Below are 17059 nucleotides of genomic sequence, written 5' to 3'. Positions count from 1 at the left end.
CCATGTGTTTTTTAAATAAATAAAAAAAGGGAATAAAACTTTATCAGTCCATTTCATTCATTACATCTTTGATAAATTTTACTATTGCTATTCTTTTCACAATTCTTTCCTACTACCATATTTGTTCTTGACCATGTGGATTGAAAATCTATCCTACCCTATTCGGTTCTGTTCTAGCGGCATGTTAGATGTATCTGAATCTGAAGATAATGCTGGAAAGCTACATTGAAAATACTAGCATTCATTGATATTGAATTGCACAGTTAAAAGCACCATATCAAAATCATCTTTGCAATGAATTGACTATGAACTATACTAGTCTAGTACAATGCAAAATCATGTACTTTATGATGTTCCTAAACATAAACACAAATTCCCATTAAATAATTTGACAAAACTCACCTCCACATACAGGAGAAATAAGCATAAATTATTAGTAATTACAGGAAAAAAAGGGAAAAATAAAGAAAACAAAAAACTGAACACACCTATAATATCATACATACAGATTCAGTGAAAAATCATCGATTGTTATTGTTCCTGTACCATGATTTAGCTCAATGTGGATCAATCTGATCTCTAGGGTCTTGCAAAAACTCCCCAAATCTTACCACGACCAAGTCCATCTAACAATTTCTTTGAACCCGGAATATCCAACTCAACAAGCTTCTGCGTATATACACAAGCCCCAGCAGCCACCATTTGTTTCCGACAAGTCTTCGAATGCAAAAGTGAAACCAGAACCGAAACAGGGTATTTCTTATCCAAATTAACCAAAGCAGGGTTCAATAGGTGAACTGCACTCACTATTCCCCTCTCATCCTTCCTAAAGATCCTTCTATTGAAAGGGTGCTGCAACAACACCGACAACGCCATTGCAGCAGATTCTTTCTCCTCCACGCCTTTCCCATCCAACATCTTAATCAAAGAAGGAACACACCCACATTCCCCCATTTCCTTTCTCGTCTTATTTCCGCCATTCAAACCCATAGCATAAACAGCCCTCGCAGCCGCAATCCTCACCGTTAAAACATCACGGTTCAACACTCCAATCACCCTCCCAACAAACCCTTCACCAACTAAAACCTCATCAATTGGACCAGTCATAGCCAAATACCTCAACATTTCAACCCCTACTTCAAGACTCTGAATCATCGTAACCGAATCCCAATAATTCTTCAAACACTCAACACCACCTTCCTTCACAGCCAAAACCCTCATACTCTCATCCTCCGAAATCAAATTTGCCACACAACCAATCGCATTTTCTCGTGCCAACCCCGTTCCAGACGAAGCCAACCCTAACAAAACAATAACCGCATTCTCCTCCACGAAATTCTCCTTAATTTCATTAAACTTAGCCAGATTCCTCAAAACCGCTGCTGCATAACCTTGTGAACCTGGTGTTCCGCCTTGACAAATCCCTAACAGAGACGAAATTCCACCTCTAGATCCAATCGCTCTAGCATTGTCCCTAGTCAAACTCAACGCCTGAAGCGCAATACAAGCTTTCTCTATAGCTAAACCACTTCCCGAATCCAAAACCCTAACCAAATGATTCAACAACAACAACCCCTCCGCAAGTAAATTATTCTTCCCACTCTCCACCGTGGAAACTCTCGAAATAGCAGCAACTGTTTTCTCCTTCATATCAGAGGAGCTGGAATCGAGTAACCGAACCAGCACCGGAACTACACCTTGCGCGACGGCTATTGTAACGTTTTTATCATCTTCATTGAGAAGAGATAAGAGTGAGTCGATTGCAGTGGCGCGTGATTCTGGTGAGCCGATTTGCAACCGTGCGATGAGATTTCTCGTTAGAGATCGAACGGCTTCACGTTTGGAGAAAGCGGGGGTTTCGAGGAGGAGGCCGCTACGGAAGAGAACATCGCAGTCGGTGACGTGGCGGTGGAGAGTGGCGATAAGTGAATCGATTTGGCTTTGAGTTTGGAGTTTACCGTGGGGTAAAATTTGGGATTGACAGTGGTGAGAGAGTGAAACGGCGTCGTTGAGGGTTTGGAGGATGGAGTGGAGGAGGTGAAGGGAGAGTGAGTTGGTGGTGGAGGATTTGGAATATTCAGTGGAGAAATCGGTGAGGTGGTTTTGGAGTTGGGTTAGTTTGACTCCGAAGATTGACCATTTGGTTTTTAAGTGATGGACGGTGGGGATTTCGTTTTCTATGAGTGAATTGGTGAGGTTCAGACAAACGCTGATAGGGTCTGCTTCTGTTGTTGATTCCTTCATCATGAAATGAATTTCTATGGTTCAATTGAGAACTGACTTGTATAGTATAGGAAGTTAGGAATAGAAATGGTGAAATAGGATAGGAAGAAACGGTTTGAGTAGGTTGTGTGTTCTTCGATGGGAAAGTTAGGAGGGTGTGGGACTGTGATTGAGATTGGGATGAGAGAGAGAGAGTGTGTGAAGAGTGAGACTTGACAGCAATACAAAGCGAAGCGATGATGTGGAGCGTGGGACACACTCGCGTTTGGGGACTTGTTAATTCCCGCTGGCGCCACTTGCCTGTTTCTTCTTACCGCCAAGCCAGCCGTTTGTGTTTGGTCTACAGCTGCGCTATTCACCGTGTTATAATCCACTTTGTTGTTTCAATAATTAAGAGCTTCATAGGGTATCTTAACGAATATAATGATATTACTATGTTTTATATTAATTCAAACTAGAGTTGTTGAGATGCGGCGGAGGATTGCGACTATTGATCTGAGGGGTGATGTATTTGCAAAGACTTCAACGTTCGTGTTGATGAGGGTTTAAAGAGAAATTAGAAGTTTAACTGAATAGACAATGTACTTTCGTTTGCATGCGTGTCCCTTTGAATTTAGATGATGTGTAGTGTAAGAGACTCTAGGTCAAAAAAGTTTATGCATTTGAGAGATATCACTTGCAAATCGCATATAACTATTGTCATGAGAGGGTCGTGATTCAATCCTAGGGTTTAATCTCCTATGTTGATAGCTATCATATGACCCGTGTAATCAAATAGCAAACTATTTGTCGATTGGACGATATTTCCTAGTCAGATTCAGTATTGGTCCATTCTAAAAGAAATACTGTTATATTTATTGTGTTTATGTTTCTCTACATAAAAACGTTCATTAAATAGAAAGATATCATGTCTCATCAACGTGCTACTAAAACTATTGGTAGCACACTCAACACCAATGATAGTCATTACAATAGAAATTTTTCATACAAACTAACAAAATGTAATTAACAACAAAAGAAATAGAGGAAGAGATGTTTTTTTTCTTCTTTAGTGTTTCAATTATAGATTATGCTAACAAATGTTAAAGGACATTGTTTAGGGAACACATAATAAGAAACTCTACCTCGAAAATACAAGTTAAACATAAAAAATAAAATAAAAAATTACACAATTTTTTATAAAAAAAACTCTTGATTATTTAAACAATATGTTTAAGAGCATTTTCCTTCGACTAAAAACTAATTGATTCATTCTTTAATTTGATCAACAATATAGGCATTAGGCACCGATTCACACAATGAGACAAAAAAAATCCTTATGTGCTAAGTAATTCATAAAGCTGCAGTAATATATGGAGACACTTACAACATGTTCATCCTAATCTAATCTTAATAGCTAAGTATACAAATATAGGGTCTCAAACTTTGCAACTCAATTGTGCACAACACATGCCTTCTTTGGTGTTTTTTTTTTTTTGGAGGGAAGCCTTCTTTGATGGTTATTACTAGTTGTTATATTGAAGTCAATTATGAAGAAAAGAGCAAGAGAGGAGGAACAGGTAGAAGTAGGAAGAAATATGAGCGTGACATAAAGACAGCGAAGTTTCCCAGGTCGAGTCTTCACTCACTCTTGTATTCCGAAATACGAATCCCATGCAGATGCAGTCATCCTTTTTGGTTTCTTTTCCTTCCTCGTTCGTTGACTTTCTCGTGTTCTCACACTCAGTTTCACAACTCACACGCGCCACCCCTATGCACTTCATGCGTAGCGGCTACTTCACACGTTTTTAATGGATTTTGTTACTAGTTTACCAAAATTATTTTTGTCTCTAAAATAGTAATGTTACTTTTATAATTTTTTTTGGCTTAAATATGCAAACCGTCCCTGTAATTTGGGCGTGTTTTGATTTTCGTCCTTGTAAAAAAAAAATTTAAAAACATCCCTGTAAAAAAAAATTTGTTTTAAAAAGGTCCCTGACCCCACTCTTTTGCTGACATGGGATGGCTTTGGCCACGTGGCAGTTGCTGACTGTGCAACTTTTACCACGTGGTCTGACGTGGCAGTCCAAGTCATTAAAAATTTAAATTTTTTTTAAAAAATCTGAAAATTATTTTTTAAAATTAAAAAAATGGAAAATAAAAAAAAATATTAAACAATCATAAAAAATTCCAATTTCAGTTTTTTTCCTGTTTTTTTTATGATTTTTAAATTTATTTTCAGATTTTTTAAACTTAAAAAAAGAATTTTCAGAATTTCGAAAAAAACTTTTTTTAATTAAATATCGAAAATTTAATTTTAAATTTTTTTTTCGGATTTTTTAATTTAAAAAAAGAATTTTTAGAATATTGAAAAAAAATAAACAAAAATTAATTATGTGGCATGCCACATCATCGCCACGTGGCAAAAGTTGGACAGTCAGCAACTGCCACGTGGTCAAAACCATGCCACTTCACCTGAATAGTGGGGCCAGGGACCTCTTAAAACAATTTTTTTTTTACAGGGATGTTTTTAAATTTTTTTTTTACAAGGACGGAAATCAAAACACGCCTAAATTACAGAGACGGTTTGCATATTTAAACCTTTTTTTTTTTACTGAATGTGAACGGGTTAAAAAAGCTCCGGAAAAATTAGAAACCTTGCACGAAACAAGTTAAAATACGACAATGATTAACTAAATTAGAAACCGGTCACTTGACTTCCCTATAAATATGAGTCTCTTTGAATGGTAAAACTTCTATTCTCATGAGTTGAGAGAATTGAGTTGCAACGGGAGGGAGATAAGTTTTGCTTTTCCTATCGACGAATCCGATGGAGCTAGAGTATCCCGTACCCGTCTTTGATTTCAACTAGTTAAAAAATAGAACATCAACCATATACTAGATCGAATTTGAGTGTTCATGTCCGGACAATCCCATCCTGCATGAATATAGACCATATTATTTATTAAAAAATGTCTAAAACTAAATCGTTTTATCAATCTAATTTTTAAAAAATAAATAAATAGAGGAAACGAATTGTTCAAGAGTTCAACTTTAAATTATTATTTTTTGTGACCATTAATGACTATTTATCGTGTACAAAATTATTATATTTTGTTTAATGTGTGCTTTATACAAATATCTACCGTTTGTTTAATGTGTGCTTTTTACAAATATCTAGGGTAAATGGATCAATTTTTTTTTTTAAAGTAGTCTAATGGATAGAAATTCATTTTTTTAAGGTGAATAAGTAACGTGTTCGTGGTTTGAACTCCGATCTTTCATATATTATGCAATGTCATTACCAACTGAGTTAAGGGACATAAATAGATCAATTTACAATAAGTAATGGTAGTTTGAATTTTTATTTTTATAAAAAAAAAAATATTGGAAAAAAAACTCATTAGCTCTTGGGAAAAAGATCTCAGCTCTCAGCTCTTGCGGTATTCCTTAATAAAAAGGTCTTGAGGTACCTATCAAAATTCGAAAAGTAATCGGGGGTGAAGCACTAGATAAAAAAATCGCCCCTTTTGTTTAATAAAATTGCAATTCATCATTTTTTTTTTGTGGGAGCAATTCATCATTTTCAGTTTCTATTTCAAACTCATTTAATGTGTAATTAAATATTATTAACTACTAATTAAAAATTTTGTTAAAAAAACTATTAATTACAAATATATTTATTATAACTACTCCTTCAAAAAAAAACATTATAACTACATCATTTAAATATAAGCTCGTATATTTATTATAACTACTCCTTCAAAAAAAAAAAAACATTATAACTACATCACTTAAATATAAGCACGTTTTCAAAATTTGTCCCTTTTTATTAACTAACTCGTTTACAAATTTACTAGATATATTTTCTACAAAAATATCCCTAGTTATTTAAAAACTTGAGACAATCATCATCATCAATATAATTAAGTGGAAAAATGTGGGGTCGAAGTCCACAAGATTTCTTATATGAAGTTTTCATATCAATAGCTCAACATCAACATTAATCTCATAGCATGCGAGTACAAATTCCACAAGATTACTAATTTTTTTTTTTTTTTTTTTTTACGTTTGATATGAAGTTTTCATTGTTGTTGAGCGGTGACTAATCTCTGAAGAAAACATGTGAGACATATAAGATGTATTCTCTCCTGCCAACCAATTTTTTTACATAAGTTTGAATTCCTGACCACATGTTTAATGAGCTCAAATTTCTTACCACTTGGATTAGTCCATTCTTGATACACGATTATTACTTATATACGATTAAAGCTAAAAGCTAATATATCAAAGATTTGATGCAAACAAATTTGTTATATCTTTACAAAGCATTTCAAAACATTTAATTACGTATCTATAGCTGAGATATTTTCTTTCGGTACACTCTCCTTTTCATATGCTAATCTAAACGTGAAATTAATCCATCAAAATATGCAATAGCACTAATCCTTGACCACTCGCTTAAACATAGTTTGATATCGTATCAAGAACTAACACACAAAAGAGTGCTATGAAATTGGATACAAGAAATATGTCATGGATGACTTACTCTTGCAATTCAGGGTATACCATCTTGTTGCATTCTTCAAACTGTTAAGTCCAAATTATTCAATTTAATAGAGCATATACTCCAACATCAAAACATGTTCCATTAGAATATATATGTGGTTCGACTTCAACATCAAAACAATGTGTGTGTGTGTGTGTGTGTATGATATAGGGATAAATAGTAAATAATAATTGATATGATATGTGAAGAGTGAAGGTCTAGCATGTAAGATAAGAGACAGTCAAAAAGCCTAGGATACCTGCCTGCTAGTAAACTAAACAAGGGACATACTTATCAGACAGAGAACATATACAAATTAAGTCCCATGTAAATTGTTTTTAGCTAGGCAAGTCATCCTTGGCTTATAGACATGACTCTTCATCTACATACAAGACCCCTCTCTCCTTTTTAATTAACTCCACATCTCTACTTTCTTCATCTGATGCTCAACAGTGAATGCCAACTTCTCTTATTTATAGCATTCATATTACATAATATATGTATCATATATCATTCACGTAAAACTAGCACTTTATTGGCATATGCTGACATATTCTTCGTCACGAATTAAATGTTATACATTTGGTTCATTGATTCATGATTTCTCCTTGGCTACATTATATCATATCTGCTGCTAGAGAAAGAGATAATGAGTTAAGAATATGTTCGTATAAGAACTTAATTGATGGGACCATCGATCCATTCATTTACATGCTAAGTGTTGCTCTTCTAGGCCACTTTGACAATATGGCAAGTCAACTGCATGGTCCTGCAAAGAGTTACTTTGTGTGTTGATGAACCCAACTTAATTTGCAAATCGAATCTGTTGGGTTTCAAATTCAACATTTCGCAAAGTACTCGTCAAACTATCCATCCAACATTAATACTCGATTGTTATCTTTTGAACGGTTGATAATCTTTAGATAATTAGATCCACCTAAATTTATAATTACAGGTCATACACACTCATACTTCATGAAGATATATGCCAGAACATATTAATGGGAAAAGTGGGGGCAATTATGAGCCACGAGGAAGTACTCCAATATTCTTTACCTACGTTAGTCGGATTTTTAGAATTTGTGTTCAGCTTAACTAAATTCTTACCAGGACCGCTCTCATTTATAAACACATTTTTAAATTTTATCTTCTTAAATGTGAGATTCAACACACTCTTCAAATTAAAGATTCGACATTTGAGGCATGACCCGAGTGGTCCAATATCTAATAACTTGTAATCCAACTATAAGGGTCCGTTTGATGGTCAGGATAGGGAGACAGGATATGATACATTAATCATATCCTGCTTAAATATCATGTTTGATGCACCAAAGGGATATGATAAAATAAACCATTTCTCTATCCTATCATGACTTTCCTTTGTAATTTCTATCCTGAGTATAGGCTGGGTTAGAAATTATCCTGATGGGATTAGAAGATCATTTCTTATTTATTATCTTGATATTCTGCCATTTTTAAAATATTGTCATTTTTAAAATAATGATAGCATGTATTTTCTATTATAATTAATAACATGCCATTTTTACAATATTTAATTAATTACGAGAGCAATTTTTTCATTTAATTATAATGATATCCTCTTTATCATGTGCGCATCAAACACATGATAGGATTAATGTTTATCATATCCTTATCATATTCTATCTCTATCCAGCTTTATATCATATCCTACCTCTATCATATCCTGACCATCAAACGGACCCTAAATTCATTCCGATACCATTTTGAATTTTTATATTAAGTCTAACACATACTTACCAAAGTGACCCTTTGTCAGGATTAGTTAGACTCGATCTAAATTATAAGACAAAGTATTACTATTTGACATCAACCAACGTGAAGATCATAGTCGATTCCAACTACTATATGCTTTCTTAACGGGGAAGCTTGGAACAATATAAACATGCATGTTTCTAATAACATTTCCGTGCTTTGCAATCCAACAGTTGAAAATTGTGTGAGTGACCACAATATATATGAAGCAACTCCAACTAACTGGTTGACTTCTATATAAAATATTATATACTTTTTATATGAAATTCTTCTATTCTGAATAGTTGGGGAATAAATTATGACTTATTGAAGGTCAAACTCAGGAATTAATGCTTTTCTTCATATATTGCAAAATGTGACTGATTAATGTGTTAATTTGACTGATTAATTTATCCCTGTTAGTTATATTAAGTCATTTTTTTTGTTTTTTTTTTTTGAAGGAAGTCATTTTTTTTGTTAAAATTTGGACTTTCAAAGCATTGACATTTTGTTTCAAGGGCGAGTCTATTGGGTGGGTGTGATCGATCCGTGAGTCATAAACCTCAAATCTATTAAAATCATATTATGTCTAACCAACACTGTTTTAAGCAATGACTCATGAATGGACTATGATATATCCTAGAAGCTATTCTGTGTGAGAATGAATATATATAGTTACGATGAATCATGAATATATATAGTTAGAGCTGTGTGAGAGTGAAGAAGCTCTTATAATATTTTTTATGTAAAGAAAATTATACTTTACTAATGAAAGTACAAAAAAGATCATTCTTTGATGTATTAAATTTGTAGGGTAATAAAATTAATTATTTTCTATAAATAAGTTTTTTATAAACAATAAAAAAAAAATAAACTCTTTATCACCAATCTAATCTTTATGAATTTACAAAGGATATATTCCTCGATTTTTTCAGATAAAAATAAGAATTTGAATCATTAAAAAAGTAAGTTTGGTACCACATTTTCTTTTTGGTACCACATTTGTTTTGGGGACAATATGGAACTGCTCAAAGACAAAACAACCTAATTACCCACGGCCACGGGGAACACTACTAAGCAGAATATATACAATTCTCATAAGTCATAAACAACAACATATTGATTTTTTTTTCTTTTTTTACATTTTTGAATAAAATATGGGGGCTTGTTTCAAGTTTGCAAAATATAATCCTCGGAATAATTTTTTAAGGAATATAAGGATGAGAATTTTATTCCCAGATTTACTCAGAAGAGAAATGCTAGTAACGCGCATTTTAACACACACTTTCCAACACACTCTATTTGATTGGTTAAAATTTATATGGATCCCACCAAATCATGTGGGTTCCATATAGATTTTGTGGATCTTATATGAATTTTAACCAATCAAAAAGAGTGTGTTGCAAATTGTGTGTTAAAATATGTGTTGCTAGCATTTCTCTTACCGAGAAAATGTGTTTGGTTAGTATTTAAAGTATTGATGAGAATGATTGATAAAGTGGTATTTATGGATAATAATGAATGATTTTTCCCACCTTTGTGGGAATTTTATTCCTCTCAATTTCCTTAGGAACAAAACAACATTCCCAGAAATAAAATTTTAAAAATTTGAAACAAACATAGGAATATATCTTTGTTGCTATCATATTCACATGAATCTCCAAATATGACTTGAAACAAACGCACCCTATGTCATCTTATAAAAATATACTTCTTTTTCACTTCCAAATTTATAATTTTAAATACATGTCATATTTTCTAGAAATTTATAATGTTATTGTGGAGGTAGTTTAAATGGGCTGAACGTATAGAGATAGACTGATGTATTCACTCGGTTGTTAGTACACTGTACACACTTTTTTTTTTTTGGGGTGATAAATAGCTTTCACAGTAATTTGGTAATCAATTATTTAACAATTTTAAATTAGTTTTTTTTTAAATCAATTTTAAATAAAATGTACTCACAAATAAATGTATAAAAATCATTATATCTCACGACCTAAATTAAATGTTCTGAATTATAGATAAAAATGGATCCCTTTCCGATGGCATGAAAATAACTCAGAAAGTGATTGTTTGATATGATTTTGAGAAAAGGTGAATTTCAAACCAAACATATTCGATTGCAAATTGGTTCATCAGCACACAAATTAACTCATACAGGACCATGCAGTTACTTGCAATATTGTCAACTGCAACCACATTGGCCTAGAAGAGCAACACTGGCATGTTAATGAATGACTGGTCCCTGCAAGTTCTTAGAACTTATTCTGAATGCGGCAAATATGTTAATGCAGCAAGGGACAAATCATGAATGAGGCCAGTATATAACATTTAATTCGTTATAACGAGGAATATGTCAGCATATACCAATAAAGTGCCATTTTTATGTGAACTGATGGATGCTATAAATAATAGAAGTTGGCATTCACGGTTTAGTATCAGATGCAGAGATCAGGTAGAGATGGAGTTAGTTAAGAGGAAGAGAGGGGCCTTGTATGTAGATGAAGAGTCATGTTTGATAGCCAAGGATGACTTGCCTAGCTAAAACCAATTACTTGGAACTTCATTTGTATAAATTCTGATGAATTAAATGAAGTCTCTTGTTTGGTTTATTGGTAGGCAGGTATCTATGGATGGTTGACTGTCTCTTGTCTTACATGCTAGACCTTCACTCTTCTCATATCATATCAATTACTATTCTATAGTATCATGGATGACCATTGAACACACTAAGATAATATATGAAGTTTATATTTCAGGATTTTTTTTCTTGAATTGATTGAGTTTCAAGGACAGTTGAACTAGGATGTTGTTGATTTCAAACCAAGCCATCAGATTGATGAATATCTTCCAATATTTTTGTCATGGATAGCATTTCATGACTCATTTTATTTGTAATTTAACAAAAAAAAAAATTGTAATTTAACAATTTCAATGAATGGTTATTTATTTTTTTCCTATCAATCCACTAATAATTATTAATGTATGGTCCGTTTGTGGCTAGGATAAGAGACAAAATAAAATAATTGAATCATATTATTTCTCAAGTTTGATGAAATTAAACAACATAATATGATAAGTTTTAGGGCCGTTCCCGACAATTAAGAGGCCCTGCTATAATCTTGACAAGTTTTATTTAAAAACAATTGAAGAAAATAAATTTAACACCGCTTATAGGACAAAAAACTAAGTTGTAATTAAATATATGAGCAATGATTCAAACGTGACTTTTACTTGCAGATAAATAGACTTTTACTTGTTGTCTTACGTAGGTAAATTTTTATTTTTATTTTTATCTTTTTCAAATTTTGAGGGCGCCTTTCTTAGTTTGAGGTCATGTGCCAAGGCCCTTGTTGCACTTGGTCAAGACCGGCTCCGGATAAGTTAATCCACCTTTAAAAAAATGTAAATTAATCCTAAAACTTATCATATCTATTCTATCTAATTAATTTTTTTTATCATGGATACAAGATAAGTTATATATATATATATATATAGACACACACATAGACACATAAATATAATTCTTTGTATATATATAATTTGATCGTACCTGATCAGAAGGTGACTGCCGGTGCTTTGAATGCGGTGGTTACGACGGTGGTGGAATGCGTCAGAATGCTTCTTGGAGCGGATGGGGGGTGTGTACCTGCAGGCACTCCGACGCTCAAGTCAATAGAGATCAGAGAGTGAGGGTTTAGAGGGAGGAAGAGATTCTACCTTGGGGACTGCATTGAGTCCCCTATTTATAGAGGTGGAGGGCTGCAGAGCCGTTGTAATGGCACACCTGGTTCTGGCGGTTACGAAATCGTGGGAAGTGTAACCGCCAGAGAGTTTATTGCGGGAACGTGCAAAGAGACGTTGGGGTTCGTTTGAACCGGTCTCGCTCGCTCCGTGCACCCTCCTCGCGGAGAGGAGGTGTGTTGCAAGTAATGCTGCCAAACGTGGAGTTTGGGCTTAGGATTGTATTGGGCCTAAGTAATGGGCCAAGGATCCTTTTGGCCGGTCCAGAAGATAATTGAAATATGATAAAATAAGAGGTGTGTTACTTGAACAACCATTTGTGTTACAACTTTTGAAAAATCATAAATTTACAACAAAAAAAAAAAATATTGGTATTGACATGAAAACCAAAACAATAGAGAGAAATTAAAAACAATATGTAAGAAAATTGTCACACAATAATTGTACAAATATCAATTTTTTTTTTGACAAATTGTACAAATATCATTTCCCTAATCCTAATCCTAATTACTCGCAAATGCCATATTTCTAACATAACATTCTAATTTGATTATAGACTAGAGGTTTTTCATGATCTAGCATAGTTTATCAATTAAGTAAACGACCTAATTGATTAACAAAAGAAATTATTACTATCATCATCATATATTAATGCCTAAGTATCAAAACATCTCTTAACCAAACTATTAAGTTTAATGAGCTCAACGAAAGACGAATTGTTCAGAAAAGCATGAATTTGATACAATTATTGATTAGATTTTACTTACCTCACAACTGAACTTTAAGTTACCAAGATCCATTTTCCATAAGTATTGGAGGATAACACAAAATACATTTTTCAAATAACAGATTGGACCAAATTACTTCGTATTTTATTTTACTCTAATTCACTACATCGCAAATAGAATGACCAAGTCTCTCTATGAAAACAACAAACAAATAAGGAGAGAGGGTCACCTACGTTGGCAAATACCTCTAGAAAAGTTTAATAAGGAAGTCTAATTTCCTTTCAAATTAATATTCATAGTAAGCCAGAAGAAGCAATGAGAAATTAAAGAAATCGGATTATGCAACAAGCCAAAGTAATTAACGGTTCAATTCAATTTTAAAAAACTTTTGTACCGATATAGTTTGGTTTTCTTCCCCGAACCGAATCGTGAACAATACTACATATCTGGTTTGTTTGTTTTTTTGTTCGGTTAAATTAGTTTTTACAAATTAAATTCCCTCAAAAAAAATTATATACACACAATACATATATAGATTATTTTTTTAAGGGACATATATAGATTATTATCTGTCAGTGTCACGGGACCTAAAATAAAAGAGTAATGATATTTTGACATCCATTTGATGACAACTTTGTTGACAACCTTGTTTTTCACACTTTTTATTGGTCAAAAACAATGGAGAGAGAAAAAGGAAGAGAGAAGATAACAATTTCATGTGAGTATGAGATAGAAAGTTGTCTAAAAGTTGTAAAAAAATGGTTGTCAAAATATCATTTCTCAAAATAAAATGTTGAGTTATTGATATATCGATGGATCCCTTTCTGATAGCATGAAAGTAGTAATTTAGAAAGTGAAAATGTATATCATTACAAGACAAAACATAACAATCGAGAATAGAAGATTGAAAAATTGATGAGTTTGAGAAATGTTGATTTTGAAACTGAACAGATTCGATTGCAAATTGGTTCATCAACACACAAACTAACTATCACAGGACCATGCAGTTGACTTGCTATATTGTCAACTGCCACCACAATGGCCTAGAAGAGCAACGCTTAGCATGTAAATGAATGGATCCATGGTCCCTCCAAGTTTTAAGAACATATTCTTAATTCATTTAATCTCTTTCTTTTGCAGCACATGTGATACAATGAAGCAAGGAAAAATTATGAATGAGGCCAATGTATAACATTTAATTCCTGATAATTAGGAATATGTCAGCATATACCACTATAGTGTTCTTTTTATGTGAATTATATGATATGATACATGTATAATGGAGGCTATAAATAGGGGAAGTTTGCCTTCACTGTTTAACACCAGATGAAGAGAGTAGATACATGGAGTTGGTTAAAAAGGAGAGAGGGGTCTTACATGTAGATGAAGAGTCATGTCTTCTAAGCCAAGGATGACTTGCCTGGCTAAAAACGATTACATGGGACCTGATGAGTATGTCCCTTGTTTAGTTTTCCGGCAGGCGGGTTATCCCAGGCTTTTTGACTGTCTCTTATCTTACATGCCAGACCTTCACTCTTCCCATATCATATCAAGGTTCTTAATCTTACTACTATCTATGATGAATCACCATGATAGTAAATGCTGTTCTTAATTTCACGAAATTTTGTCCTGTGGTCTATATCTTCGTGTTTTGACCGTCAGAGAGACTTGAACTGGAATGAAGTTCTTTATTTCATAGTATGTATGTGTCTTTAAGATTGACAAAATTTGACTATAACTATTTTTATTTTATTTTTGACAAATTGACTATAACTATTTTATTTGTTTAATCTCCACATTTTAAAAAATAGATTGTTTTTAGTCCTCATTAGTATTTTGTACACAAATTACAAAGTATTTTTTAAGAACTAAAAAGAATAAATTTTTGCAATACCAACATTACCAACAATGGAAATACACTCCCCATAGAACTAAGAAAAAAATGTTATGGAATAGTCAACACCCAAACACATTAACTAGTAGAATTTCACTACTCGTCCAACAAGATTATAACAGACAAAACACTAACAGCATTGATAAGTACCAAATAGAGGCTAGAGAAAAGGGTATAGTAACAAATCTAACCAACCACATCATATTATATGTTAAAACAAAAACTACTTGTATTGATTGCACTATTATATGGTAACTCTTGAAGAATAACAGCATGCCCACAAATTCAAATGAGACCAACAGAGCCAGACATAGAGTAGCCACAAAAGCATACATTAATCATTTATTACCCAATTGAGAAATCAAACAAATAACAGATCCTTAAATTCACCATTTCCTTCCGCATAAGATACATCATACATTCCCCTCACTCATTATTCATTAATGTCACATACACCTATAGTTATACTCAAACAAAATTAGCACTTATCAAAGAACCTAACCATACCCAAAAAAAAGCCTACAAGTTATGTGAGAAAATAGAAGATACTCTACAACAAGTGGAACTAAGAGTTGAAACATGCATTGCATTCATCATAATTTGCAATGGTTGAAAAATTCACAAACCACATGATATGAATATAAGGGTACAACAACAATAACAGGAAAGAAGCTTAGGAGAATCCCTTCCCAAGCTTCTGAATAGCACAATACAATTTCCTTCTAGAACCAACAGCATTAATACCCATATCTTTAAGATCTTCAAGTGTTAACAAAGGCAAAACTTCATCATCAACCTCATGAATTTGAAAAACAGGTGCATATCGACCTAAACCTAATCCATTAAGCCAAATTCTAACACCATCTTCACCACAACTACCTCTTCCACCATCTTCATTCCTAACATCAAAATCACCTAAATTCTCTGAAGAACGAATTCGACTACCCGAATTATCACCTTCAAAATCTCGATACAAATCATCATCATTATCATTATCATTATCAACATCTTCACCTTCTTCGATTCGTGAAGAAACCCAATTCGATCTTGGTCTTTTGGAACCCTTTTTCACTTTCCAGCTACCAATGATTACACCGTCGGTGTTGGTTTCTACGTCTTCGTCGAAATCGGAAACGGAAGTCAAATTGGTCAAAGGACGAGTCTTTGAGGGTTTACCTGAGACGTTGCCGAAGCCAAATCGCCATGATTTTGAACTGCGGCGAGGGTGGGAGTCGGAGGGTTGGTCTCCGATGTCGCCTAATCGGACGCTGGGTCGGCGTTGCCGCTTCGATCCGTGAGGTTCGGAAGGGGGTAGTGTTGCTGCAGTTGTTGCTCCGCCGTTTATCTGGACCTCCGGTGGCGGAACCTCTTCCATTTTCTTCCGTCTCCGGCGAGATGTGTGGTGGTTGCTGTGTTAATTTGAAGTTGGATTGACCGGGTTGTTAAGGTATGAAAGAGTAGATAGAGAGTGAAGACAGTGAACGAAACGATAGGAATCTTCGGTTGCTGTGTTCAAGTTGCGAGTAAGTCACTCTAAAGTCTCGTATGACAAAAACATATTTAGGGCATGTTTGGATAAACAACTTATTTATCATGATAAAGATTGCATAAGCTATTTTAATAGTAAACAATTGTGTCTAAGTTTGCATAAGCAATTTCTATAGCAAAAATAAAATAACGTTAAATTGTTTATGTATTTGTTTTAAATTATTTTTATAAGCTATATTGGGGAACTTATGTAAATAAGTTGAAAAAAGATTATGAAAACTCTTATAAATTGTTTTCATAAGTTTTCCCCACGAGTCACATAAAACTTATGACGGTAGATGAGTTAAAGTAAGTCAATACAAACATGCCATTATTTAATAAATTAAAAATTCTGACAAATTTATAGTTTTTTTCTACCAGCTTATAACTTATTTTGATAAACTAATTCGATTAATTTATAACTTGTCATTTTTTATCTCGATTTGATCTCTGGCAATTTGCTTAAAAAAATTACATATAAATTAAGCATATATTGTTATGTCATTTTATATTTATAAACGAGTTCAATCGTAGTACTAATTTTTGGATAGTAATTTTGTTAATCATATATTTCATTTAAAATATTATTTAAATTTTAATAAAAAATAGTTAAATTTCATTGTAATAAGAACAATATCG

The 17059-nt window shown here is 33.2% G+C and overlaps 2 protein-coding genes across 2 annotated transcripts; both read right to left on the bottom strand.

The window, feature by feature from the left end:
- Positions 1-221: 221 nt before the first annotated feature.
- Positions 222-2430, bottom strand: LOC146941861 (ARM repeat superfamily protein). Its single transcript, XM_085755706.1, has one exon. It carries the CDS (start codon positions 2245-2247, stop codon positions 580-582), a length of 1668 nt encoding a protein of 555 aa, XP_085611832.1. The 5' UTR covers positions 2248-2430; the 3' UTR covers positions 222-579.
- A 12779-nt stretch (positions 2431-15209) lies between these two features.
- LOC146941860 (uncharacterized) lies at positions 15210-16580 on the bottom strand. Its single transcript, XM_085755705.1, has one exon. It carries the CDS (start codon positions 16266-16268, stop codon positions 15567-15569), a length of 702 nt encoding a protein of 233 aa, XP_085611831.1. The 5' UTR covers positions 16269-16580; the 3' UTR covers positions 15210-15566.
- Between the last annotated feature and the right edge of the window lie 479 nt (positions 16581-17059).

This window comes from Medicago sativa, chromosome 3, assembly GCF_051527215.1.
Source record: "Medicago sativa cultivar Bolivia chromosome 3, Bolivia_mono, whole genome shotgun sequence".
Taxonomy (NCBI): Eukaryota; Viridiplantae; Streptophyta; class Magnoliopsida; order Fabales; family Fabaceae; genus Medicago; species Medicago sativa.
The sequence above is the reverse complement of the archived record's forward strand: the minus strand, read 5'-3'. Positions and strand labels throughout refer to the sequence as shown.